The sequence below is a fragment of the Desmodus rotundus genome, chromosome 4, assembly GCF_022682495.2.
Source record: "Desmodus rotundus isolate HL8 chromosome 4, HLdesRot8A.1, whole genome shotgun sequence".
Classification (NCBI taxonomy): domain Eukaryota; kingdom Metazoa; phylum Chordata; class Mammalia; order Chiroptera; family Phyllostomidae; genus Desmodus; species Desmodus rotundus.
This window is the reverse complement of record NC_071390.1, coordinates 6,505,574-6,531,718: the sequence shown is the minus strand read 5'-3', so window position 1 is coordinate 6,531,718 and position 26,145 is coordinate 6,505,574. Positions and strand designations below refer to the sequence as shown.

The 26,145-nt window shown below is 54.8% G+C and overlaps 1 protein-coding gene across 18 annotated transcripts in view; it reads left to right on the top strand.

Moving 5' to 3' along the window:
• The window catches only part of TACC2 (transforming acidic coiled-coil containing protein 2), a 175,165-nt gene that overhangs the window by 91,143 nt on the left and 57,877 nt on the right, over nt 1–26,145 (top strand). For 12 of the 18 annotated variants that reach the window (XM_045191303.3, XM_053923123.2, XM_045191304.3 and 9 more), the window contains one exon: nt 1,698–1,832. The exons of 4 other annotated variants lie outside the window; for them this stretch is intronic. In XM_045191303.3, the coding sequence (XP_045047238.2) occupies nt 1,698–1,832 (135 nt within the window). Of the gene's footprint in view, nt 1–1,697; nt 1,833–15,214; nt 15,731–26,145 lie in introns of those variants that run through there. 2 more of the 18 variants (XM_024555520.4, XM_045191315.3) reach the window with 2 other exon arrangements.

Genomic DNA, 26,145 nt, shown 5'->3' with positions numbered 1-26,145 from the left:
CTGTGTCACCAAGGAGGAGCACGGGGGCTCCCAGGTATATATCAAGGGACTCTCTTAGAAAGTGGACATGAAAAAGCAGGGACGACTATAATAGCATAAACAATAACCGAACTAAAAATGTAGATGGTCATGGAGGTGGTTCAGGATTTGGTGTCTGGGTTCATGTCCTGGCTCCACCCCCTACTAGCTACGTGACCTTGGTTGAGTGACCCCACATCTCAGAGCCTCAGTTCCCTTCTCCGATAAGTGGGCTTGATGACATCTGCCTCAAAGCATTGTGGGAGGTCACCTATGTGAAGCACTTAGCGCAGGACCAGGCATCCTGCGCTGGGCATGCAGGACTCGGCACCCAACACAGCGCACCCAGGACAGGGCACCCTGTGAGGATGAGCTACCGCTGTTTCTGTGGCTGTTGACCAGTGATGCCCAAGCGGAGGCATGGAAGCTGAGGACTTGCTGGCCTGGTATGGGGAGAGGGTGGCAAGCCCGGGAAGGCAGTGTTGTGGGTGCGGAGGGGGCCTGGCCAGTTGGAGCGGAGCAGAGCGGGGCAGGGCAGGGGCAGTGGACGTAGGGTTGAGGCAGAGGCCCAGCTGCAAGACCTGTTAAGCTGTGTCAGGGATTTGGGGCAAGACTGAGAATTCTTTCAGTAGGTTGGTGTGGGCCACCCTGGGCAGCTGCCCTCCAGGCCGGGAGCCAGCCCTGCAGGTGGAGTTGGAGGAGATGGAAGTTAGCAGGGCATTGCTGACCCAGAAGCCCAAGCGTCTGGCAGGTCTCTGCAGTCTGGGGCTTCCTGCAGGTGTTCACGCCCGGAGGGAAGGAATGAGCCTCCACCCCCAGGGCTGTGAGGCCTCCAGGCCTGGCTGGATGTCAGGCTGGGTGCAGGCTCTCGGTGCTGAGTCATGTAACTCCAGCACGGCCACTTCAGCCCTACCACCTCCTCTGTGGACATCTGGAGAGCCAACACCCCCTGAAAACTGCCCCAGGCTTTAGTCTGTGGCTGGTGTTGCTAGCCTTGCTTTTTTCCAAAGGGGAAAATCAACCTGTTGTAGGCTCCGCGCATGGTGACTTTTGTCTTCTGAGGGTGTGTTTGAGGGCGTCTGTCCTATCCCCCCAACCCTTAGTGTTTCCCCGCACTCCAGGTGTTTCCCTGGCTGTCCAGCAGGGGGCACTCACCCACTGAGCGAGGGGCCTTGCTCTGCTGTGGAAATCCACCAGGGACAAGGTTTCTTGATTATCCATTAGCCTTTTTGCCTTGACGTTTCTTACCCTTGGATTTTGGGGGGAAATCTTAGCGAGTTTACAAAGTTATATTTTGGTTCCCAAGTCACATAGCATATAAAAGAACTATTAGAAATGGTCATATAAAAGCCTTCTCCCCCAAACAAAAATCAAACAAGACAACTCACACAGAATGTCCTGAACAGCCAAGCAGCCTCCATCACCGACACCCCAGGTTCTGCCAGAGCCCAGGAGGGAGGAGCCCTTGGCCCGGCCTGGGGGCTGCTGCATGGCAGGTGCGCCTCCACGGTGTCTCAGCCAGTCCAGGAACCGGGTGGGGAGCCCTGGGGAGCAGTGTGCTGGGTCTTTAAATAGCCCATCCCATGTGGGTGGGTGGGTCGGGTGGGGTGTGCAGGCCCGATGAATGTGCCATTGATGAGCCGAATTCCACTGGGAATAATTCTCCCTTTGTGTCCCAGCACCTCCCCAGCTGCTGCCCGTGTGGATCCCTGTCCCCCGGCCTCAGAACACGCATCTTTGCCTTCCGCCTCAGCGGGTGATGGAGTAGAAGCCCCCACTGCCTCCTGCCAGGGTCTGGCCAAGGACTTGACCAGGTAGGGTGCAGAGCTCTCTCCCTTCACAGCCACCACCCCTGGTAGTCTCCACCCCAGGCCCTGGGGAGTGAGCTGAATTTGGCATGGTGCCAACAAGGCGTGGACCGTTTGGGCCTGTGATGCCATGTCTGTGATCATTTGGGCTGTAGCTGATCTGACGTTTTCCTTTGTTAGCAAGTTCTCCATGTAACCAAGCCCTGTGGTCTGGCTCGGTGGCAGGGACAGGGACCAGAGTGGCTGTGATTCCAGTGCCTTGAGTACACCTCCACTGTACCTTCCCGGTGTTGCCCACTCCACTCTCTCCGTGGCCTGGATCCAGGGATCCCAATAAACCTTGTCTTTTCCCCTCTGGTGGTTCCCTGGAGGTTTTCAAAGCCAGTTTTGAAAATGCATGGGTGACAGAGTCATTTTGCTGAACTGGAAGCCACTGTCACCAAGCCTGGGCCACGTCTGAGGTGTCTGTTGCTCTGGTGACTTGGAGGTGCATCCTCCACCCGTTCCCATCTCTCACATCTGGGCCTGGGAGGGGAGCAGCGGGGCAGCGAGACCTGGTGTCTGGACAAAGAAAGCCAGGGGCGACATCTTATTACCAACTGACAGATGTTCTGTTCTTGCGAACGCGCTGGCCAACGTCCTGCTGCCTCCTCCTGCATCTAATGCTGCTGTGGAAGTGACACAATCCAGTACAAATGGCTTTTCTCCTGGAGTTTCTCCACCCCACCCCTCCCCCATGTCCACTGGTAACCATTAGCCGTGGGGAGAACAGATGCGACTGAGAGAGGCCATGGGGAGCAGAGAGAGCTTCCTTTCTCTGCTTGCCAACCCTGCCCGAAGCAAAGAGCTTCTCCTGGGAGGGACGCTGTCCTCTGCAGTGGCCAAGCTTCCCACAGGCCCTCCCTTCCTGCGCCTCCCCACCCCTCCCCGGCCTACCAGAACTTTTTGGAGAGCATCATGCAGGGATTAAGTGAGCTCCAAGAGGCCGAAGCCAGGCTGGGAATCTGATGATAAAGAATTTCCAGGAATGCAAGCCCACAGCCTTCACTCAGGCCAAGGCAGCCATGGCTGACCACGGGGTTTTGGATTCTGGGAGGAGGAGGAGGTGTGTTGCAAAGAGCCTGGTGTGTTGCCCATGGGCTGGGCAGGGCGTGAATCTGAGCAAACATCATCCCCTGGTCAGAGCTGACCTCCCACTCTGCCTGCTGGGGACAGCGGCCCCTTAGGAATTGGTAACTTGGAAACCTGGCTAAGGGCTGCCTGGACAGACCAGGAAAAAATGAGACAGAGGAGAGGCAGCCAAGTATCTGCTGGGAGGAAGCTGGTTCTGTGGTGCTGAAGCTGGAGGCCAGGGGACACACCCCCAAAAAAGGTGTCCTGAATGCAACATGGGGGGAGGGGTAGAAGCAGGTGACCTCGGCTCACCAGGGGCTCTGGTGAGTGTCCCCAGCGCCTGCCTGCTGTGGGCAGCCCTGAACTGCTCCCATCTCTTTATCAACACTTCTCCCAGACTCAAGTGCCTTTCCTGGGCAGGAAAAGGAGTGCAGGCCCTTCTCACTGACCCCTCTGAGGGCAGGACCCTTTTGCCCAACCCTTGAAAAATTTTGCACAACCTCGCCCTTAGAGCCAACTCCTGGGCTGCTCACAACTCAGCGGCTAACGCTGTAGGTGGGTGGGGTGGGGACCATCCTTTCTGTTTTCATGAGGTTGCAGATGCTGACGCTGCCTGGTGACAAGATGCTGCCCTGAGCAGACGGGTCCCATCCGGCCTTGTTCCTCATTTACTTAAACCACATTTCATTTCGGTCTTTCTCCCTCCTGTAACACCCACTTCCCACGGGGCCGCCTGGGTCAGGATATGGTGTCAGTATCCTGGCTGGACAAGCAGAGGCCACTGACCCGGGTCTCAGTCTATGAATAGGAACCGGCTGCCCAGCATCCCAGTGTTGGCTGGCTGGGTGTGCCCAGAAGCTCCGTCTTGCTGGCTTTGGTGGGAGCAGCATGGGCAGAGGGAGGCTGTTACTTCACTCTCCAAAGGAGTCCAGCAGAAGGCGGCCTTCTCGGTCTGGGAGGAGCAGGTGTGGACAGGGCGGGACCCCTGATGACCCCAGCCCTGCAGCAGAAGAGAGGGGCTGCCAATGGAGCTGCTGTAGCCCTGCTCACTGAGGCACAGCTGGGAGGAGCTACAGGGCTTCAGCTTGGGACCTCATCTGGGCCAGAGTCCCTGGGCCCCTAGGGCAGCCGGGAAGGGAATCCGACCTGAAATGGTGTTCAATGAGGAGCTGACGGAGCAATGGAGCTTTGAGGAGCCAGCGAAGGCATGACTGGAAGTGCCCAGCGCAGCTCTGAGTGGGTGGAATATTCCGGGACAGCCGAGGCCCAGGGGCCTGCCCTCCATTCCCACCTGCCGCTCTATAACTCCAGGTTTTGTACTGCAGGAGGTCACTTTTCTTCCAAACCAAGGGCTTGCCTTTGAGCCCTTGGACCCAGCTAGAGGTGTGGAAGCAGAGGTGCCAAGATCAGGTGGAGAAATGGACCCCCAAACCTAGGGACGAGTGGGGACAGAGACAGGGGACAGAGACAGGACCCAGCAATAGGGTGGGAGACGGGCTTCTGGTCAAAACACACCCGGCTCAGGGCCTCTCCCCGCCCAGGGTCCTGTCCTTTGTCTTGAGTCAGTGCGGTGAGGCTGGTGAGGCTGGTGAGGCCGAAGGGCCGGTGCTGTCAGCAGCAGGAGGTGCTGAGTGCCCGGAGTGGATCGCGTAGTGTGCTCTCTGCTTTGTGTCCACTGGTCTGTCCATCCATTCAGCCATCTGCCCATCTGCTCAACGGACATGGCCTGGGTTGATTCTGAGCCACCTCCCTTGTGTGATGTGGTGCAGGGGGAGGAATGTCATGTTGGAGAGACATGCCCCTGGGCCATTTATGAGCTGTGTGACTTTGGGCAGGTTACTTGACTACTCTGGGCCTTCATCTACCCATCTTTAAAATGAGGCTGGCAGGTAATTGGAGGAAACTGGAAGAATACAGCTCTGTGCTTGATCAGTGGGAGGCATTTAGTCAACGTTGGCTCCCCCTAAGGGCCAGCAGTGCCAGGGGTGCTGGGGGTAAGGAACCGGAAGGATGGCTGCCCTGGAAGTGGACACAGTGAACTGTGACACACGAGGCTTTCCAGCAGAGCTGAGAGCACAAGGCCCAGGAGGAGCGGGCACCTAACTCTGCCTACACAGGCTGGGGGCTCCCCCGGGAGGCAGCGTTTCCACTGGACTTCCAGCAGGGGCAGGTGTGTGCCGAGGGCCGAGGGGGCAGAGGCGCTTCCAGGAGGGGCTGAGGGGTCCAGCAGATTCAGACAGCAGGCGGGGAGAGGTCTGGAGGGGCTGGAGAGAGGACCTGGATGGTCTCGGGCACAGCAGTGGGGTCGGTGGCCACCGTAGCAGGTGGTCTTCAGATTTGGAGGGGCCCCGAGCCAGGCTGGGGAGTTTGCTGGCACCCACAAAGTGACAGAAGGCTCTCGGCTCCTTTTCAGCAGGGGAGAGTCAGGACCGAGTTGAGTTTTGGGGACTCTGGTGGCCAAGGGCAGCACAGATGGAGAGGGAGGCCAAGGGTCAAGGCCCACTGGAGGGCATTGCCGTGGTCCAGATGGGAGGCAATGGTGGCCTGAGCCAGGGCCGTGGCTGTGCGGGTGGAGAAGGTCTGAGTCTGTCTTTCTGGCTTGCGTTCACACACTCGTGAACGTGTTGGGCTTTGGCCCTGGGCAGTCTTGAAGCTGGTGCTGGGGGGTACAGTGGTGACCCCCAGAGACGTGGCCACGCTCTCCTGAGAGGACTTTGTGGGGATGGCTGTTTCCGGGCTGGACTGTGATCCTGGGCAGGGGGTCCCAGGACCAGTCACCCAGGACCTCCCCTCCCCGGGTTTTATTGTGCCCACTTTATAGATGGGAAAACTGAGGCCCAGCGAGGTCAAGGTCCCAACCTTCTAGAGCAGAGCTGTGGTGGGAGCCGCCTGGGTTGGGTTGTCTCTGGAGCTTGCAGGCTTCAGCTCCTCCTCATGAATCAGGTGCTCAGGTCTGGTACCCAGAGTTGCCGTGAAGCCAGTGAAGCAGGGACCCTGAGTCCTCTGGGGGACAAAGTGATGTCTCCCTTTTGCACAAAGCAGCCACAGCATCAGCTGCAGTGATGTGTATTAGACGCCTGGTGCTACTGTACTGAGAACTTTTCATTGATCTCACATAAACCTTGCACTCTGCCTGTTGGTGGTGGGGGAGGGGGCTCCTATTCTTATTCCATTGCACAGATGAGAAAACTGAAGAACAGAGAGGTCAAGTAACTTCCTAGGGTCAGTTATAAAGGATCCGGGTAAGGAAAAAATGTGCCCTATCGTCATTGATCTTTTTGACTTAGGTGTCTGAGGAAGAGAGTTTACTTCAAACCTCATTCCTGGGCAGCCAACCTGCTCCTCTCCTTCCAAATCACAAACAAGAAAACCAAGACCTGCCACTGGGGAGGGCGTGGAGGTCAGGGAGGCTGCGGAGCGCGGCTCTGGCCTTTGCCCATGATGCTGGTGGGAGACCTGGTCCTCTCTCCTCTGTGTCTCTAAGTACAGGTCTGTCCACCCATCTGTCCACCCATCTGTGCACACAGCTATTGAGGACTTCCTCCGTGCCTGGCACTGGGCTAAGTGTTGGGCATTCTGTGGGGCGTAGGGGAGACATGGCCTCAGCCCTCCAGGAGCCTACCTGGCCCAAGCCTCTCTCTCTAAGGAGAAACTGGCTGCTAGGGCTGCTGGGGGGTGACATATCCTAGTCTGAAGGGGTCAGAGATGCTTATCTCCTGGACCATGCCGGGGGTCAGAGGCAGCCCTCTGACCCTCGGGCTGGGCAGCCCTGCTCTTCGGAAATGCTCATGTAAAGCAGGAACACGCCATCTCTTTCTGGACTAATAGCTTCAATTAGAGATGCAAAAAAAATGTACATGTGCCTGGACTTATTCTGAGCCCAACTTGTACACGTCACCGCCTCTGAGATTTGTCAGGAGACCTGGTGACGTCTCAGCACACTTCTTTAAGGTCAGTGGCATGAGGCAGCGTTGGGACAGTCTGTTGTCACAGAAAGACTGTCTTCACGTGGGCAAATCAATTCCTGTAAATCTGAGTATTAGGGAAAAAATCCCTTTTCCTAGACACAGTTATAAGCTAATTGCATCCAGTGATGAGTAGGCAGGTACAGAGGGAATATACAAGTCAGGGCCCCTTGGGTTGGTTATGGAAGAGAAGGATAGTTTTATTTATTTATTTATTCATTCATTCATTCATTTATTTAAGATTTTGTTTTATTTATTTTTAGAGAGAGGGGACAGGAGGGAGAAAGAGAGGGAGAGAAACATCAGTGTGTGGTTGCCTCTTGCGCGCCCCCTACTGGGCACCTGGCCTGCAACCCAGGCATGTGCCCTGACTGAGAATTGAACCGGGAACCCTTTGATTCACAGGGGGGCACTCGATCCACTGAGCCACACCAGCCAGGGCAAGAAGAATAGTTTTGGGACTCAGTAGTGTAAAAGTGCACACACACATGCCAACAAAAGCCTGTGCACACCCACATACCCCTTCACTCTCTCCGCCCTCACTTTATACTGATTATGCTCTCAGTAGATGCTCGTGGCTGCTATTTCTGGCCCAGCCATTCTGGATTTCTGTCCATCCTGGAGCCTTGACTCAGCAGTTCTGGTCCTCGGCTCCCAAGTAGGGCAGCCCGGTGTCAGGCTCCGTGTTGCTGCTACTTAAGCATGGAATCTAATTACTCCCTGCTTACAATGAAGGAAGAAGGGCCCAGGGGTTTGGAGCTTCCCAGCGAGCTAGTTTGCATTTTCATCTTGGAAGCACTTGCACCCGGAGCAGCCTCTGGGGCCTCCGAGGGGAACCAGCTTCCACTGCAGATGGGCAAGACCTACATTTCTCAACCTGTTTTTCCAGAAGTCAGCTTCGCACTCATATTTTTTGGCAGCTGAGAGATCTCATCTCTGTTTACACCTGAATGTTTTCCTTAAAAGGCCTCTTATCCCTCCTACTGTAGCCTCTAAAACCAGTAAGCTTAAGCTCTGGAGGAACTCAACGGATTAACACATCAACATTCAAACCAAACACAATATTTAAGCTCCTTTAGCAGGAACGAAACATTTTTATAGTGCTGGTGGAATTTTCTGTTCTTCTTGGAACTAGTTTCCCAAGAAGAAAGATGCATAAAACTGGTTGCGTTTTTGAGCCCAAACAGAAGCAATTACCTGGCCCAGGCGAATCACTTGGTTTTCTCTTCCCAGTTTTGAGTGAAACTTGACTTTGTCTAAGTACGAGCTTGAACTTTGGAGGTTAGAGTTTTATTTGGCCACATGTCTACCTTGGGCCGCCCTGTGGGTTTTTTCCCCGTGATCTTAAACCTAGTTTATAAAAGTAGTTATCTGAACGGGTCTGGATTATCTAAAGTAAATTGTTACCTGGGAAAGGCCACTTAAAATGAACCCACTCAGTAATGAATTATAGTGGGCAAATGTTTAACTGGAACTTTACCTTGGGAAAAAAAAATAAAATTATGAAGAGGATTTGCTTTATATTTAACAAAGTGTAGACTGTAATGATAACCATATGTTAATGCTTCGAATGAGCAAAGATTTCTGGCCGTATTTTTCTGCCATATTTCCAGGGTTGCATCTTCCCCACCTCGCGGAGGGTCCTTGTGGCCCACACAGTGTCGCTTTTCCATAAATGCATACAGACTCAAACAGCTTCCTGAAGGGTTTCTCTCATTCTTTGACCTGCAGGTCCTCTCTTTGAAGCCACCGTCCCCCCATCCTGCAGTTGTTCCGATTCCCATTTCTCAGTGGCTTCCAGTGGCTTTCCAGCAGTTCCCCAGGGTGCATTCCACCGGCTCCCTGGTGTCCTATGTTTTCGGCGAGGTGTGTAGTTTGCAGTTGGGGGCGTTGTGTGTCTGACCCAAGGATGGACAGGACACAGCTGGCAAGGACGTGGGAAGCCAGGAGGACTGCCGTGGCAAAGGAGTGGGTCTGCAGGGGGTCGCTTCTTTGGGGAACATCTTCCTCACGTGGACCTTTGCCTCCCCTGTGTGACCTTGTTCCTGTGAGACCGTGGATGGTGGGCCCCTCCCTGCAGGATGGGGCAACCAGAAATGTGTCCTCTGGGGACTTCCTGGTTTCACACTGATATTGATGACTGGGGGGAGCCGAGTGGCTGCCGACATGCCTGCTGAAGTAGCCATGTGAACGAGCCGTGGTGTTGGCAGAAAGATACTGTTGTGGGGCTCGTCTGCCATATACTCCGTACGCTGGTGGAGGACTGTGTGAGAGTGTCCGCTAAGACATCTGTCCCAAAAACATCTGATCACCCAGGGAATGATCTTTCATTCTTTCTCTCTTTCTTTCTCTCTTTCTTTCTTTCTTTCTTTCTTTCTTTCTTTCTTCCTTTCTTCCTTTCTTCCTTTCTTCCTTTCTTCCTTCCTTTCTTCCTTTCTTTCTTTCTAATCGGCTGGGTTGTCTGAATTGTATGGCTGACGATTGTTTCCTCTTTGGCTTTGGCTGCTGGACACTTACAGCCAGATCCGCAGCTACCCCGAGGGCTCGGGTCAGCGTCTCTGGCCTGGCCTCGCCTGCTCTGGCTTTCCCCCCGCTGTTCACCTGGCTTCCTTCTTTGCTGTCCTGAATCACAAACTTGAGTCCTTTTTTTTAATTATGTAGAGCATCATTTGTTTATCTCAGGAATATCTCCTATTATTTCCACCTCAAAAAAGATGAATTAACTTGGTAACAAAAGAAGGTTATTCATATGGATGAGACCTCTCAACGCTAATTTGCCTTTCGCACAGGCCCTGGGGTTTTCACAGTCCCCGCCCCCCACTCTGTAAACACAGGGTGGGGCAAAGGTAGGTGTGGAGTTGTTCCTGTGGAAAATAATACAATAATTAATCAATACTAATGCAAGAACTCACTGTGTGCTTCGTGCACTCACAGCTGTAAACCCGCTTTTGCTCTACCCTGTATGGTGAAGGCGGGGAGGGAGACATACATAGATCAGCCCTTTACAAGGAGTGCACGAGAGAACCTTCTGGAAAAGATGGGGTTTTACCTGAGCTCGAATTTCAGCCCAAGAAAACCACGGAGACCCCCAGGGAAGCAGCGCTTGAGATGTAATGTTGGGGCGTTAGATGAACGGAACGCCTGTGGCCCTGGACAGGAAGGCACTGAACAACCTCCTGCCTTGTCTCTGTTCCTCATGGGACTGAGGACTCGCAGGGCCCTTTTTCATGTCCTCTGAGGTGTTTTTTGTTTTTTTTTTTTATTTTAGAGGGAGAGGGGAAGGGAGGGAAAGAGAGACATGGAGAGAGATTTGTTGTTCTACTTGTATTGATGCATTCATTCGGTGTTTCTTGTATGTGCCCCAACTGGGGATCGAACCTTGGTGTATCGGGAGGATGATGTTCTAACCACCCGAGCTACCCGGCCAGGCCCCCTCTGAGGTTTTATTCTCATGTGTCTGTCTCTGTACATACGGCGCATTGCAGGGCTGGAGAGCGGCAACATCAGACACAGACACACAGCGAAAGTGAGACTGACAAGGCGAGGGAGCACCAAGGCTTAAACTGCTGGAGGCTGAGAGAACGGGAAGATCTGCAGTCTGGGCGAGACCCACCCCTTCTGGAGCTGGGACTGGGTGCTGCAGAGGGATTGAGAGAGCTAGGGAAGTTGGAGGGAGGGGTGCCTCCTCAGCAGTGAGGTCACAGCAAGGACCCTGGCCTAGCTCGAAGGCAGGACAGAGCAAGGGACAGGATCCAGGCCAGGACATAGAACTGGGACTTTCCCCTGAAGGTGGTGACAACTCTTGAAGCAAGTCTGAGTGACAGGAAAGCCATGTCTTCAGAAGCCCAATAGGAGGGTCCCCGACCTGTAAGACCTGGGCAGGGAAAGTGCCAGCAATGTACTGTTCCTACCCGCAGCCCAGTCCAGGCCCCTGGGCGGCTTTGCTGGTTTCGGGCTCCTATTTACATGTGGTTGCTGAACTCGGGCCACAGGAGGCCTGAATTCAAACAGTTCCCAGCTCTTAGAGTCTTAGGAAGGGCAGAAGCCAGCCCTTCACAGGGCTTCCGGGTTCAGGACACACTCAGAGTTGCTGGGCTTTCGGGGCCTCAGGTGGAGGGAAAGTTGCAAGAGGGCAGTGAGAGCCCCACCCAAGCGTGGAACCCATCTTGAGGTTGGGTCCAAAAGGGCAGCTCTGTGTGGCTCGGTCACCCTCCCCACACTCTGCACCGGAGTCTCTTGCCCAAGGCTATGGACTCACAGCAGCAGGGCCCTGCCCAGGTCTGTTTTCCATCTGTGTTTACGTTCCTAGCACTCTCCAGATGGGTTTTTCTCTGCGACCTGACCTACTTTCCTCTAGCCCGTGCCTGGGCGAACTAGCAGTGCGGGGTCCATCGGTGGTGTTTGGACAGCATCGCTGCTATGGCAACTGGAGGCTCCCCGAGACCAGAGGCAGAGCCAGAGCCGCCCAAGTTTGTTTCTTGTGGGGTGGCAGAGGTGCTTCTAAGGGCTCACCCTTCTCAACTGGCCCGGTCTCTTGGACCTCAGTGGGATTTAAGCATCTGTAGCACATTGTTTATCTCTTGGTTACAGGGACTTGGCAGGTTTGCTGAACCTTCTGGTATGTGTCAGTAAATAACTTGAGAGTAAACTCAGCTTATTCTGTGTGTATCGGCCAGGAACATGGTAAGTGCATTCATGTGTGTTGAATCGCCAGTTGTTTTAGATATGACGGGTGCATTCCTTGAAGTACCCCGGTTTCCAGGGCATCTGGGGGATGTCAGCAGGCAAGTAGGCAGTGGACTGAGCCTACATTGAGGGTCCTGGAATATGTGTGCTGTGGTCCATGGGTCCCAGAGGGGCTGAGTTTGGGGTCTCACTAGGGCCGTGATCAGAAGCACCAGGCATCACTGGTTGATCTAGAAAGGAAATGCTGTGTCCCTCACCAGGCAAAAAGGGTGGAGCCTAGAGATTGGATTGAAGAGGAGGGGAGGAGCGGTTGGGTGTGTGAAGGCAGCACCTCCCGGAAGGAGGGTCTCGGTGAGTGAGCGGGATCTGGGACAGTCTGGGGTCCCGGCTCCAGTTGATGGCCTGGCCCAAGTGGGCGCTCAGTGCAAGTTTGAATACAGGAGGGAAGGAGTGATTGGAATGCTAACTGCATGCAGTTTAATAATTTAAAAAGGAATCTGTGTTTTGATTGTATAACCTCATGACTTAACCTTTGAGGAATGATTTGGGGGAGGGGGAGGGAGGGAGGAGGAGATGGCTTGCTGTGCAGGGGTGGTCTCTGCGTCTTGAGCCATTTTTGTTGCTAATCGAACCGTTGGGGGCAGGGGCAGGGACTGTTCTTTTGCATTGCCTCGATCTGGCTGTACTAGTTTGACGATGTGGACAAACCCTTTTGTTAGCTGTTTTTCTTGGTCTTATCAGTGTGTTTTAAGCAGCCTGTCTCGGTCAGCTTGAGCTGCTGTAACAAAAATAACACGGCCTGGGTGGCTTACACAGAAACACTTATTTCCCACAGTTCTGGAGTCTGGGTGTTCCAGATCAGGCTGCCAGCTCGGCTGGGTGTCTGGGGGAGGGCCCTCTTCCCGCCTTGCAGACGGCCACCTTCCCACCGTGTCCTCATGTGGAGGGGGTGGGGAGGGGTATATTAAGAGCCTCTCTCTTTTTATAAGAGCATTAATCTCATCACGAGAGGCCCCTCATGACTTAATCTAACCCAAATTACCTCCCAGAGGCCCCACCTACAAGTCCCTTTGCATCGGGGGTTAGGGCTCCCACATAAGAATTTTGCAGGGACCCAAACTTTCAGTCCACAGTGCGGCCCTTTTCCTTACTAATCACTCTCCCTCCCCACCCCCCGCCCCCAGTTTTACAATAGGCTGAATTACTAGATAACCATACTTGTTTTAAATTATGTGTAAAGGAAGCACCCGAAGGTCTTAAATGAGAGCTTGAGAAGCTCTTCCATCAGGACTTCACACAACCAAGTGACATGTGGTTCCAGGGGCCTGGACTCCAGCGCCCACGTTGTATTTGCTGCTCCCCTGGTTCTTGGTCCTGTTTTTGATATCTGTGAGACGGGTCAGCCTACTGCGTGGCCTGTCTTTACAGCGTTACTGTTTGGGCGTGGGGGTTCTAAATAGAAGCACTGTGCTTTTGATGCCCCTCATTTCCTGTGCGCTATATACTTCGGGGAAATGGTTTCTTATAGAGAAGGAAAGGAAATTAGCCCCGCTTCAGCGCCTGCTAGGGTCCTGGTCATGGGCTTTCCTTCCTACACGTATGACGTTACCTTCCCTGTGAGACTGACATGCTCATTAGCTATTTTCATATAAACCTCAGTGCTTCCTGGGGATTTCATTAATTTTTTCCAATGCCCTGCAAAGCAGATGCTTGCTCTCTTTTGCCCGGAAGCAGAGCCTCAGTATGGTTAAGCAATGGGCCCCAGGCCACACAGCAAATGAGTGAGAAGTCAGGATTTGAACTCCCATCTCATTTCAAAGCCCTCTCTTATTGTAACAAATGCCTCCCTGCTAAGGATAAGGGTACTTGGGGGGTTCTGTGCTTTTGCATGGGGGAAAAAGTGAGCAGATGAGTTCTAGTTGTGGTCCCTCATTTTTTTTCGCCCGCATGTTTTCCTAGTAACAAGCCCGGCTGAAGGCCATACCCTCGGTGCCCAGGGAAGAAGCCACTTCCTCAAACAATTAAGTCCAGGTTAGAGCTTATGAAATTTGCAGCTCCACATGGTAACATTTTTTGGACTCCCAACTATGTGTGGGGCCCGGGAGTTGTTTTCCGACAGAGAGACACACCCTGTGGGGTGCCGAGGATGCATAAGTGGCAGGACCCTTGCCACGGATGACACCCGACCCTGACAGTGAGCGATGCCTTCCAGAGCAGGTCTGCTCGGGCCACCTCCTGACAGTAGTCACCTTCCCTGCGAGACTGAGCCGTTTTCACATAAACCTCAGTGTTTCCTGGGGATTTCATGTTGTTGCGTCCTAGGAAACAATTTAGAGTTTTCTGGCTTTTTGTGGACACTGATCTTAAATAGGAGCAGAGGACAGTTGGCCCACCACGGCGCACCACGGCCCACCATGAAGCTCTGGAACTACCCTGACATCGTGAGCCGTAACCTTCAATGTACTGACTGGTCCAAACATCCTTGGCCACAGCTGAGCAAATACTCAATGTGTTGGAGGAATTTTCAAATGTTTTGAGCATTTTTGTTTACATTTCATTTTCTTTTGGCTACAACTTAGATACACTTAGGTTTCCTGTGCAGGGTGGGGGTGGGGGGGACGCTGAGGAGGGTCCCTGTACATTAGTCCGTGAGTCTGGGTTTGGGGATTGCAGCACTGAACGGTGGGCAGAAGAGAATGGTCAGGTTTCCCCGTGTGCCCTGCACCTCTGGAACCTAGAAAGGGAGGAAGCTCCTCTCTTTGTGAGAGAAATTTGTAGAGAATTTCTGTGTAGCCCAGGACTGGAGGGTTTTGGGACCATCCAGAAGCTGGGTGTGGGGACCTTGGCTGGGCTCAGCTGGCCCAGCTGGAGCATGGGGTGGGTGCTGGGTGCTGTGACGGAGCTTCATAGCCACTCCTGCAGGCTCAGCCTGTGTTCAGCGTCACAGAGAAGGGCCCTTTGATGGCACAGCACCACAAGCTGCCTTTTCCCTGCACACCCTCGTTGTAGCATTAGGGGCCTGGCGGGGCCTCTGGGCTTCCCTAGCCTCTGGCTCTGTGGAGAACTCATCTGGTGGCCCAACGTGGGGTTGCAGACCTTGAAGCGGGCCCTGTGCCTCTTTCTCCCCAGCTTGCCCCAACACCCCCTCCGCCTCTCCAGTTGTGCAAGCAAAGGTGTCTTAGGAGGTCCCACCTGGGCTCACCGGGCGGGGGCGGGCAGGGAGCCAGGCATTCACCTCTCTTTAGTTCAGGCCTCGGTGCCTCCAGAGCCTGGCTACCTGCGCAGGGAGGCAGAGGCTGCAGTGGAGCCCACAAACAAGTTAACTGTTTCCTGGGGCCACGCTGTTTACCTGCTCCTCCAGCCACCCTCCGCACTGGGGCGGGAGAGTCCATTTCCTTCCTCCAGGAGGGATGAGCCAGCTTGGTGACAATACCCCCCATTACTCTGTGGTCAGCCCGCCGGACCACCATGCCCTTCCTGGGCCCCAGCCTCCTCAGCCTCCCCAGCCTCCCTCGCCCGCAGTATATTTGCATTTCAAAGCCACACAAAGCAATGCGAGCAGTAGAGGGCGGCTGGGGAAGGCAGTGTAGGTACGGAGGGAGGGTCTTCGCCCTCCCTCCCCCTGGCCCCGTTTCCGGAGGAGTCAGCGATGGAGCTTTGTGAGATGCTGTTGTCGGGGCTGCTGGGGGATGATGACATCACCGTGTCATACACAGGAGCCCTGCTGCTGGGGGTTTAAGAGCAGATCCTTTAGGACCCGACCACACCGGCACTCAAGCTGAGACTCGCGCGCCCCAAGCAGAGCCGCGCACCAGCCACACTCGTGCACACACTTAGGCGCGCGCTGGCCACCCTCGCGCGTGCACTTCCGCGGCGATCGCTCCCTGGGCTCCGGATCGGCCTGAACCGCAGCTCCCTGCTGCCGCCGCCGTCACGGATGCCAGCAGCTGCTCCCCTCTGCAGTGCACCAGCCCCGGCCGCCGGCCGGCCCGCCCCGGGCTCCCGGCTGGAGGAAGCGCGCCAGGACGCTGGCCCTACTCGCGGCTAGCCTGCTTGCCAGGGCGCAGTGAGGATGGGAGGGTCGCAGTCCCTGCAGCCAGTCCCAGCCTGCGACCTGAACCCGGAGGCTTCCGAGGCAATGTAAGTGCTCCCCTGGCCGCCTGGAAGCCCCTCTCCCCCAGGAAAGGCTGCCTGGGCTTTGTTGGTGTCTCCTCCCCTAACGCCTGTGCAGCCTGGGGCTGAGCCTGGCCCTAGGGTCTTGGCAGCCTTGCGTGGCTTTACCTGCTTCTGGCATTCTGGTGCCTGCTTTGGAATGAGCAGCTGGCAGCCCCAGCATACTGCCCCGGGGCAGAAATGACCCACTGGAATTGTTTTTGTTGTTCAGTGGTCCAGTGCGTGGTGGGGGGCTCCTCCAGCCATCAACATCTTAGCTCTGCACCCCCAGCACTGTGGTATTTCCTGCAAGGGAACAGCCAGGCATCAACTGGGGCCTCTTGGGAAGAATCCTCGAGTGTGACAGCCCGGTGCCCACGAGACAAACCAGTTTAGGGACGTCCACTCGCGTGGTGGGGCAGATGGCATGGAGCATCGTGGTGGACATGCATCTGGTTAGCCTGAGCACCCACATGCTCACTCAGTGGGGAACACTGTCGAGGACAAGGCCGCTTGCTATTCTTAGTAAAGCCAGCCGAACGGTCTTGTCATTGGTCTGTTAGTAGAGGCAGGATTTGACTGTGCATCGATCCAGGGATCTGATGGGTGCTGATGAGAATTGCCATTTTTGTGTGGTCGTCTCCATTCCCTACGCAGGCGTGTGTGGAGGATGCGGCTTACTGAATCGATCTAGCCCATCTGGCTGCATGGCCGTATCTCAGCAGGTCAGGCTTGTCTGCAAAGGGAGCATCCACGTTCCAGCCGGACCTGCTCTCCTTTCCCACAGAGAAGAACGATTCCTCCACGTTCCGGGGGTGGGGGTGGTGAGCGATTGTTTCGTGAGAGCCCTTGTGTAGATTAAAAGATAGCAGGGATTGGGCCGTGTGTTGTAGTAGGGACAGGCTGCCATATGGGGCTTCCTCATGGGTCCCCACGCCTGGGCTTCAATAAGGAGCTAGCTCGGTGTGGTGATGTAATGCTAGGCTGAGCCTCCTACGTGTCCAGCGAACCTCACTTAGGAGCAGGTGTGTGCTCATTTGTCTTCATCCCTGTAGCTCGAGAGAGCATCGTCTTACAATGGAGGCAGATCAGGTTGGAGGATTCATTCATTTATTTATTTATTTTAGCATCGTAAGCCTATCCTTGCCCTGGTTTTCGTCCACGTGGAGTATTGTTAGAGGCGTGGAAATACAGGCTACTGTGAAGGATTCGAGCCTGAGCAGAAAAGGACCATTTCAACCTCTTTTTTTTAAAAAAAAAAAAAGTCTCTACACTGGAAATCAGTCCATCAAGCCTGAGCTAGCTATCAGAGCTCAGACCTGTCAAAGGGAATGAGACTTGGAGAAAATAATGTGACTATAGGTTTGAGAAAATAGGCTTCTCAGCCACTGGAAATTGAGCCCACCAGTCCCCAGCCTCCCTGCCCTCTTTCCCAGTGTAGTTAATGAATGACCAGTGTTCTGCTGAGGTCTGAGCTTTGGGAGATTCTGTTAGATACATTGCCTTTTTGGATTAAGTCCCCTAAGCCTCTGCCCTGCAGCGATAGTGGTGTTTAAATAAAGCCCCAGGTTGATTTGCCACATTGTAATGGAAGCTGCTCAGCAGCAACTGTGCAGGGTTGAGTTGGTCCTTACACACCAGCCTGCGGCATCTTTCCCTGGAGCTGCTACTTTGTCTGTAAATACAGATCTCTACCACAGTGTGTTTACTCATTCACAAAACCCCACCTTCTCTCCCCTAACATTTTTGTTTCCTGAAAGGTAGAGAGAGGAAATGTTTGGGGCTGGTGCCCTTCCTAGCAACCATTCTCTAAAATTTCATCTCCACTCTTTGAGTAACCAGGGCTTGCTTTTCTACTACATATTTGCTTATTTCCATCTAGAGGCTTAAAAAATGTATTAAGAGGGCACCCCTTTTCTGCACAGGCCCAAGTCTTTCATGAGACTGTGTGTTTCCATGCACCTGAAAATGCACGCACAGGAGTAGTAAGTACACCGGACGGCGCAGCGCGTGGCCTGAGGCCCAGAAGAAGCTTCCGTGTTGAGACGGTGCTGTCGGGGTTCACACCTCCTCTGAGGCACAGTCTGCGACGACTGGAATCTAGAGGGAATGCTTCTCTTTTCCTCCAGAGGTTCCCTGTAGGTGATGGGCTTGAGGAGGGCCCACTTCTTTAGCTGCCTCTTTATTGTCTGGGAAAGAAGTTCTGGTAGCAACAGTCTCCATTGTTTCCAGATCGAAGAGGGGTAACAGGGAGAGGAGAAATCCGCTGCAGAAACACTTCTCAGCAGGATGGGTGGGGAATGCACAGGAAGGGGACAGGAAGTACTCCGGTGAATGTGGTCTGCATCTATCGATCAGACCCGCTGTTCATGCCTTCCTTCCGTGGCAGCCCCTTGTGGCCTGGCTTCTGCTAAGCAAGCAGCATTGGGTCCTTTGCCCTTTGTGTAGTTGGGACCCTCATTCCAGGGGCTCCCTGAGCTGCCTGCAAATTCTCACACCCTAGCCACTGAGAGGCAGCTGGGAGCCGTTGTCATCTGCAAGGACCCGGGGTGGTTCCATTGGCAAGCTCAGCCTGCTTCAACTGTGACTCCACCATGTCTGGGCTCTGCACAGCCAATCACAAATAGGAAAATCCATGGCTGTGGGCCCGTGGGGATCGAGATGGAAGGGCCAGGATGGATGGAGGGACCTGAGGAGGGATGACGGCACAGGCCTGCTGATTGATAAGGTGGGAGCAGGAAGATCGGACAGCGGTTTTAGGCTCAGATGACTAAGACAAGGATGTGGACTTGCCGGGACGAGAAAACTGGACTGGGAGCATGGCTGGGGGAAAGGTGATGAATTTGGGCTGGGGTCTGAGAAGCAGGTGGGGTCGAGTGGTTCCAGTGGGGGGGGGCACCCATCTGTGGTCACACTCGAGAAAGTGGAGATTTGGTCCCTTTCATCCCTGTGTGGCTCCAGTGACTGACTGGGTCCCACCTGACTCAGAGGGTTTCTCAGCAGTGCAGTGCCACGTGGGTAAAGACTGAGAAGACAAAAGCATCAACCAGCAGCAGAAGTGGGGACACTGGGGGCCTGAAAACTGCCAACATTGAAGTCACGCAGAGGCCAGAAAGGGCCGCTGGGGCTCCTGGCAGGAGTCTCTCTTAGGCCTCCTGGGGTCTCTTGCCAAGCGTTCTTTCTGGAGGTGACCCTTGGCTGCCATTCAGCTTACATGAATGACATTTCACGTCCCCCCTGTGGGCTGGGGACAGTTTCTCAGTGCCTGGAAGCAGATTTCCCTTCGGATGTTATTGCTGGACAAAATTCGTAGTTTTCCCCTCCCTAAAACCAAACAAGCTGCAAAGGTCTCTGTGGAAGCCCCTCGGAACCTCCCGGGGGCCGTCTCAGTTCAGGTGGCTGTAGCAGGAATGCCGTGGCTTTCCTGTGGCTCAAACAGCGGACATCGATCTCTCACGGTTCTGGAGGCCGGGAAACCCGAGGTCAGTGTGTCAGCAGTTTCAGCATCTGGTGAGGGCTCACTTCCTGGTTTTCAGATGACCGTCTGTGTGCTCTCGTGTCAGAGAAGGGGCGGGGGAGAGAAGAGTGAGGTCTCATCAGGGCACTAGTCTCGTCGTCATCTAACTACATCAGGGGTTGGTGTCTCAGCATACAGATGTGGGCAGGGCACAAGCATGGAGCTCATAGCAGGTGCTTTCTCCTTGGCTGTCAGGCCTAGGTACGTCCAACATGGCCCCTGTGGCCAGGTACCTGTATGCAGAGGTTCCTGGCCTTTCACTGCCTTCTCTGCGGGACTTGGCTGCAGGTTTTCTCTAAGGTGGTCTGAAGCAAGAACACTCTGAGACCCTCCAGGTGGCATCAATTGCCCGAGGGGTCACGCCATCCTGTTCTGCCAGGGCACTGGTAGGGCAGGCAGCTAGGACTGGGGTGCTGACTGAGTGACTGTGGGCAAGTGTTGCATCCGGGTCATTGGATTCTGGGCCAGTCTCTCCCCATTGGCCCTTCTGCCCCCATCCCTGTGTTTCTTTCTACTGCCTAGGGCCTATTTCTGTGGCTGTAGTTTTGGTTGCCTAGGAACCACTTTAGCCTGAAATATGATTGGCTGCTCCTGACAGATGGATTGCCTGAGCCAGGGCAGCATACCAGGGTAAGCAGAAAATGTTGAACAACTCCTTCCTTTGCCCCTCAGAGGAATGGTGAGGACTTAGGCATTGTAAACAGTGGTCCCATGAAAGCCAGTTGTTCATGGACTAATGCTTTTGTCTGGGGCTGGAGGGGAGTCTGGGGAGCCCTGTGTGGCCATGAAGAACGGACTGGGTCGGACTGCTTACACACGCCCATCCCACATCGGGAGCGGTGGTTCGGATGACACCAGTTCTGTGCATATTCATAGGCTCCCTGTAGCAGCTGTTTCTGGAGAGCAGGTTCATGTTTGTGCGGGATCAAGGCTGGGAACAAGGCTGGGTGCTGCCGTGTCAGAGCCAAGAGAGCGGAGCCCTTTCTCTTAGCCTCGCGGAGTAGCCTCTGGTGTTTCCTGTCATAGAAACAGTCTACCCACTAACCCTATGAAGCAGGCACTACTACCCCAATTTTTCCATGGAACCTGAGGCCTCTGGTGGCTTAAATCAAGGAGTCAGCAAACTTTCTCTGTAAAGGGCCCGGGAGCCAATATTTTGGACTTTGGAGGTCACGTGGTCTGTGTCACAGCAACCCAACTCTGCCGTGAGCGCGCAAAAGCAGCCACAGACAGAAAACAGGTGTTCTGGTGCAACTTCATTCACCAACACAGGAGGGGTTGTCGTTGGCTGTGGCCTGGTCATACAGCTGGCTGGTGAGGACCTGTGTCCCCTGCCCTCATGACCGCAGGCCTGCTTATCCATTCGCAGGTCCTCCAGCATTTGGCCGAGGCCGCCCCCTTTGTTTCTCTGCTCTCTTTCTCCCAGCGTCTCATCCATGCTCGTGGATTAATACTGCAACGTATCACGTAGAATATCCCTGTCTGTACCCGTCCCCTTCCTCTGAGCACTGTACTTACGTAGCTGCTCACTTCCTATTCTAGGGTTTCTAAGGGGAGCTCAGGCTGCACGTGTCCAAAATAGAACTGATGACCTCCCTCCCCTCAAAACAAAGTAACACGCATACAAACTAGGTCAGCAGTCCCCACCTCGGCACACGGCACCTTATCCACCCAACCGCTCCAGTCAGAAACCTGCTGGTCAACTGTTCTCCTTTCCCCCCACCTTTTCCGTCTTCCTAAAAATCGTGCTCCTTCCCTGATTCTGCTTCCATTGCTCTTTAGTCTAGAATCCAACCCCCTGTGGATCTGGCCCCCACCCCCCGCCACGTGTGTGCTATTCTCCAGCCATACCGGTCACTTGTCAGCTAGCTCTTTGAATGAGCAACACTCACCTGCCCCGGGGCCTTTGCACAGGCCGTCAGCTGTCAGAGAGCTCCTTCTCCAGTGCTGTCCGATAGAGGCTTCTGTGGGGGTGTGAGGTTCTCTAGTCTGTACCGTCCACGTGGTAGCCCACTACCACATGTACCTGTGGAGCACTCGAAATGTGGGCAGTGCACCCAAGAAACCGAATTTTGGATTCTACTGAATTTTGGTCCAGGTGCCATACGTGGCAAGTTGTGGTTGCTCTGCGTGTTCTCGTCTGAGTGCTTCGTGGTGCTCACCCCCATTTGTGGGTCTCGGCCTGGTCTCATGTAGCTGCTCTCATCAGAACGTCAGCCACGTGAGCACGTCCTGCTTGTTCATGCTTGCATCCCAGCACCTAGCACGGCGCCTGCTGTATAGTGGTTCTCAGGAAGTAGTGTGTTGAATGAACGAGTGCAGGAACAGGTGAACGGATGTCTGACAAGCAAAAAGAGTCATGGGCGCCTGCTGCGCGCTGCTGAGCAGCACCAAGGGGCCCTGCCGCTGGGGTCTGGGAGGGACCCCTGGCATTAAGTTCCTGTGGGCCTGGCGTGAGGACCTTCCCCACTGCCACAGGGACCACCGGTTCAGTGCTCTGCCTGCCCGGTGTCACCCTGTGGCGCCATTGGGTCCTGCTGGTGCCCCTGGTTAAAGGAGATGTGACCCTGCCTGTGCTCTTGTGGACACCCCAAGAGAGGATGCACTGTAGGCCGCAGCAGCAGGGGCCTGTCCCCTACCCCCGCCTTATCTCTCCTGGGTGCTTTGCTCGCAGCTCCCTGCCACTCCCCTGAGTGCAGTCCTCTGTCCATCGCCTGGCTGGTCTCTCACCTGCCTGCTTCTCCTTCCACCCCTGGAAGCTGCTCCTTGCTGGGTGGCTGAGGCATCTGCCAGTGCTCCAGGAGCTAATGAGGGGGCTGGGTGGGACGTGAGCAGTGAATTACCTTTGTTCCTGCTTGGCGCACCTGGCAGGTGGCTGTTCTACACAAGCCCACCGTGGCGGTGCAGCAGGGGGAGCCAAGCCATTAGGTGCTGGCCTTCCCACGGTCCGCACCTGCTGACCCACCTCATGGAGAAGAGCTAGTTTTCAGGCTTTGCTGCTCTCACCTTCTCCTCTGCTGTCTCCTTAAAAAGAAGCAGCAGCAGCCCCACCCTGGGCTCCGTTTGCTCCAGGAAGATGGTAGTAGCTCTGTGTCTTTACAGGCTGACAGCTCAGGCCCACTGCTGGACCATTTTGTCATCAGCATCCCAGCTTCAGTGACGCCAAAGTGTCTGGGGTTTCAGAGCCTGAGAGTTGCCCGGCTGGACACATCAGGGCCTTAGACAGCACAGAGGCTTTTTCTTGACAGAAGTTATTTTCAATCCCACAAGCACATCATTTGTCACATCTCACTCAGGCCCATCCAGCTAGTCATTATTCAAAGAGAGTCAGGTAGTCATTTTATCTCTCCGCTTTAACTTTCAATTTGCCGGGAAGTGTATTTTTAGATGGACTATATCCTTTGGTAGGCTAAAATCAAAAGCACCCCCCCTTGCCCCTGGAGCAGTGAAATAGCTTAGGCTGCAAATTCTCTCTCCCCCGAGGAAATGTAGTGGGCAGTTCATTTGAGGATAAAAATGACCAACAGCAGGTCTTGGGTTCAGGCCTTCCCTTGAGTGTTCAAGACCGGGGCTGCCCCTTGTCCTCAGTGGGGGAGGATCTCACTGCGACAGTTGCCACCCAGTTTGCGGCCACCCACCCCAGGGGGCGGGTGCTTCCTGCAGCTTTAATGGGGATCAGACCAGGGTCCCTGTGGTGGAACTTAAGAAGCGGTCTGGCTCCAGAGGCCTTGCCGTTGTGGAGTTGCTGATTGTTCATTGTTGTACATTAAAGGGACACCCCTGGGGCGGTCTGGAAGTACCTTCCCTCCAGGAAGGAGGCAGGAGAAGCTGCCTCTGCTTTAGGGAGACCATCTGCACACATGTCGGTCACGGGTGGAGTTTCCCAGCTGCTCCTCGTTCAGAAGTGGATCTTATGACTGTTCATTTTCTTTAATGCTCCAGGAGGGAAAAAATGACCCTGCAGGCACATTCCTGGTGGGCAGGGCTGCTGGGGGGTAAGGGTCACCACTCAGCATCAGTCTCCAAGGGGATCTGCTTTGGGGGGAGAAGGGAGAGGCAGAATTGCCTGGAGAGGGTGCGAGAGGCAGCTGGTGTGTATGTTGGCAGGGGAGGGGAGGGGTGGTAGGGGTGGGAATCACGAGGGTCCCTAACCCTAACCCTGTGTCATTGCAGCCTGAGTTGTCTCTTCTCTCAAGGGCCTTGTCTGTGGCCCTAGCTAGGCGCCTCTGTCTCCAGTGAGGCAGGGGAAACAATTCAAACTGGCTTGAAGAAAAGAGGGAATCTTGTCTCCTGGGAGTAACAGGGTTTTTCCAGGGGTGATGGTCAAGATGGCTTTAGAAAAAGGGGCCCTACTTTCAAACGAAAACTAGGGGAAGAAAACGCTGAAAAACCTAAAGCATCAGAGTTTGCGGCTTTAATGGAATCATCTTCTTTGATCTGCGACAGGTGACTTGAGCCCAGGCTTCCTGGGGCTGCCCCTCTCTGACCTCCTGCCACCTCCGATGGGTGGCCGGCCCCTGGGGGAGTCCCATGCGCAGCCTGTGGCACGTCTGCACGGACCTAGAGCCGAGCTGGGGAGGTGAGGGGACCAGGAGGAGAGCCGGTGCTCTGGGCCCTGCTCCTTGGTTGGTAGTGAGCTGCCTTTCGGTAGCCCCACCTGTGTCATCTGCCCTAGCTGGGGTGTTGTGGGGGCAAGCCTGCTCCAGGCACAACCCTTAGGTGTTCTGGCACCTGAAGCATCTGTAGGTACCAAGGCGGAGCTGGCCGACCTGAGACACAGGGATGGAGCAGGAGGCGTTATGCATGGCTGGAAGCTTCTGGCAGTGTTTGCCCGGGAGCCTTGTGGCAGATGGTTCTGGATACTGGACAGAGGTGGGGCCCGCGGGGCAGAGCTCCAGGTAAGAAGGGAGAGGTGTCGTCTGGCAGAGGGGGTGCCTCCAGGTGCTGTCGGTGAGGAGAGGGGGAAGCAGGACTTCCAGAGGAGAGACGTGTTTGTTCTTGACATCCCTCATGTCCGGCTGTTCTAGTAACAGAGGCGGGAAGAGGGTGCGAGCCAGCTCTGTGGATACATGTCTCTCCCAGGCATAGCTCTTGCCACTCGGCCCGTCTGCCCAGTCCTGGGGCTGCCTCCAGACTCCAAGGCCATAATGGGATTGAGTCTTGGCCCTGTGGTCACCAGGTGCCTGACCCTGGAGCCAAGACGGGTCAGGGGCTGACTGGGGGCTGCGGCTGGCAGAGCCCTCTGCCCCCTGCATTTCTTCCTCGCATCTGCCCTCCCTGGGTGAGTGGGTCCCTGCTCTGTGGTCCTGCCCATGGGCTCAGTGGACCATGCTTGGATGCTTCCTCCTGACCGGAAGCCCTCATTGTCTTTCCAACTGGTGAAGTGGATCCATGCATGTTTTATGTGGACCAGAGAGGCAGGCAGCATTGAGACTGGGGCGGGGGGTATCTGATGCACTGGCCCGGCCGTCCCCCGAGATGAAGAGGCGAGAGTGTGCGCAGCTCAGCAGGACCAGCCCTTCTCCACTGTGAAGAACAGTGCAGAGGTGACAAACACACCATAGAAAACACTAGTGGACCCTGGCGCTAGCTCAGTGCAAACCTGCCCTGCGTTTCCGGTCCCGTGGCCCTGCCGCTCACTCCGCGCTCAGACCCACCAGCTTCCCAAGCCTCCGTTATGACGTCCGTGAAGTGGGGTGCTGTTGCAGGAGGATTCTGCATGTGAGAGAATGTGTGCTGGCGTTTGGGGACCCTGGAGAAGAAATGATACGTAAAATGTTCAGGAAATACTATGCTCCTGGTGTTTGTTGTTTGTTTGTTTTAATGTAGCATAATTCCTAGATGATGCCGGTGAAAAAACCCTGAAATGCTGATACATTAGCAAAAGGATACATTAGTATCACTCATCTCAGCTGTTTCCCTCAAGAGAACCCCTTAGTGCCTGTGAAGTGGAACAGAAGGTGCGAAACCTCAGACCCTAGCCTGCTTGCCTGGGGCTCCTTTAGTAACGCAGTCTCGTGCCTTGTGCTGACCCTCCTCGGCGTACATGTTACATTTCCCATCTGTGCTCAGATATTTCTATCATATGATATCAGGAGTTTCGTGGGTACAGTTTTCTTGGGTACACCTATCCAAATGAGACCCCTCCACCCCCTAAAACTCAGGGCTAAGAGCCTGGCTGGCATGGTGTGTGTGTAGAGAGGAACCAGAGGTGTGGGAGTGATTGGGTACAGACTTCCCTGGAGTTGGTCAGAGTTGCCCAGATCCCAGGGGTCCTGGGAAATATCTCCCCCATTCCCAGATGTGATCTTTTATTTGTAACGAATATTAGATGAACTTGGAGCAGTCGAGTTGTCCGATAGACTAGGCCCAAGTGGCAGAGTGACAGCTGCACATGAAAAATTGGAGGTGAAGGTCATGCAGCCATGATGTGAGCTTCCAGTCTGCTGGGGGAGGCGGTGCCTCCATGCTGTTCACATGGGTGTTGTAAGCACTGGGATGAGACCTCAGCCTTCAGTGGGGGTGAAGCAATGGAGAGAGCAGGACAGGAGGGCTGCGTGGAGGAAGTGACACTTCTGCTGAGCCTAGAAAGGCAAGCAGGTATCAGGTGGGCAGGAAGGCACACCAGGTGGAGGGGCTGGGAGGGGCCAGGAGGGGCCGGGAGGGGGTGGTTTCAGGCAGGGTGTGGGGTTTGGCCTGAGTACTGGGTGCACAGGACATGGGAGTGGGGGCTGGAACTAGAGAGGTGGCAGGGGCGAAACTTGAAAGGCCCCTGTTAAGCAGTTTAAACAGTGGAGGAGGGGCTCTTTGATGGAGTTAGAAAGGGAGCCTTGTGATCAGATTTGAGTCCCTGCTCAGGGGATAAAGAAGGAGAAAAAGCCCACCT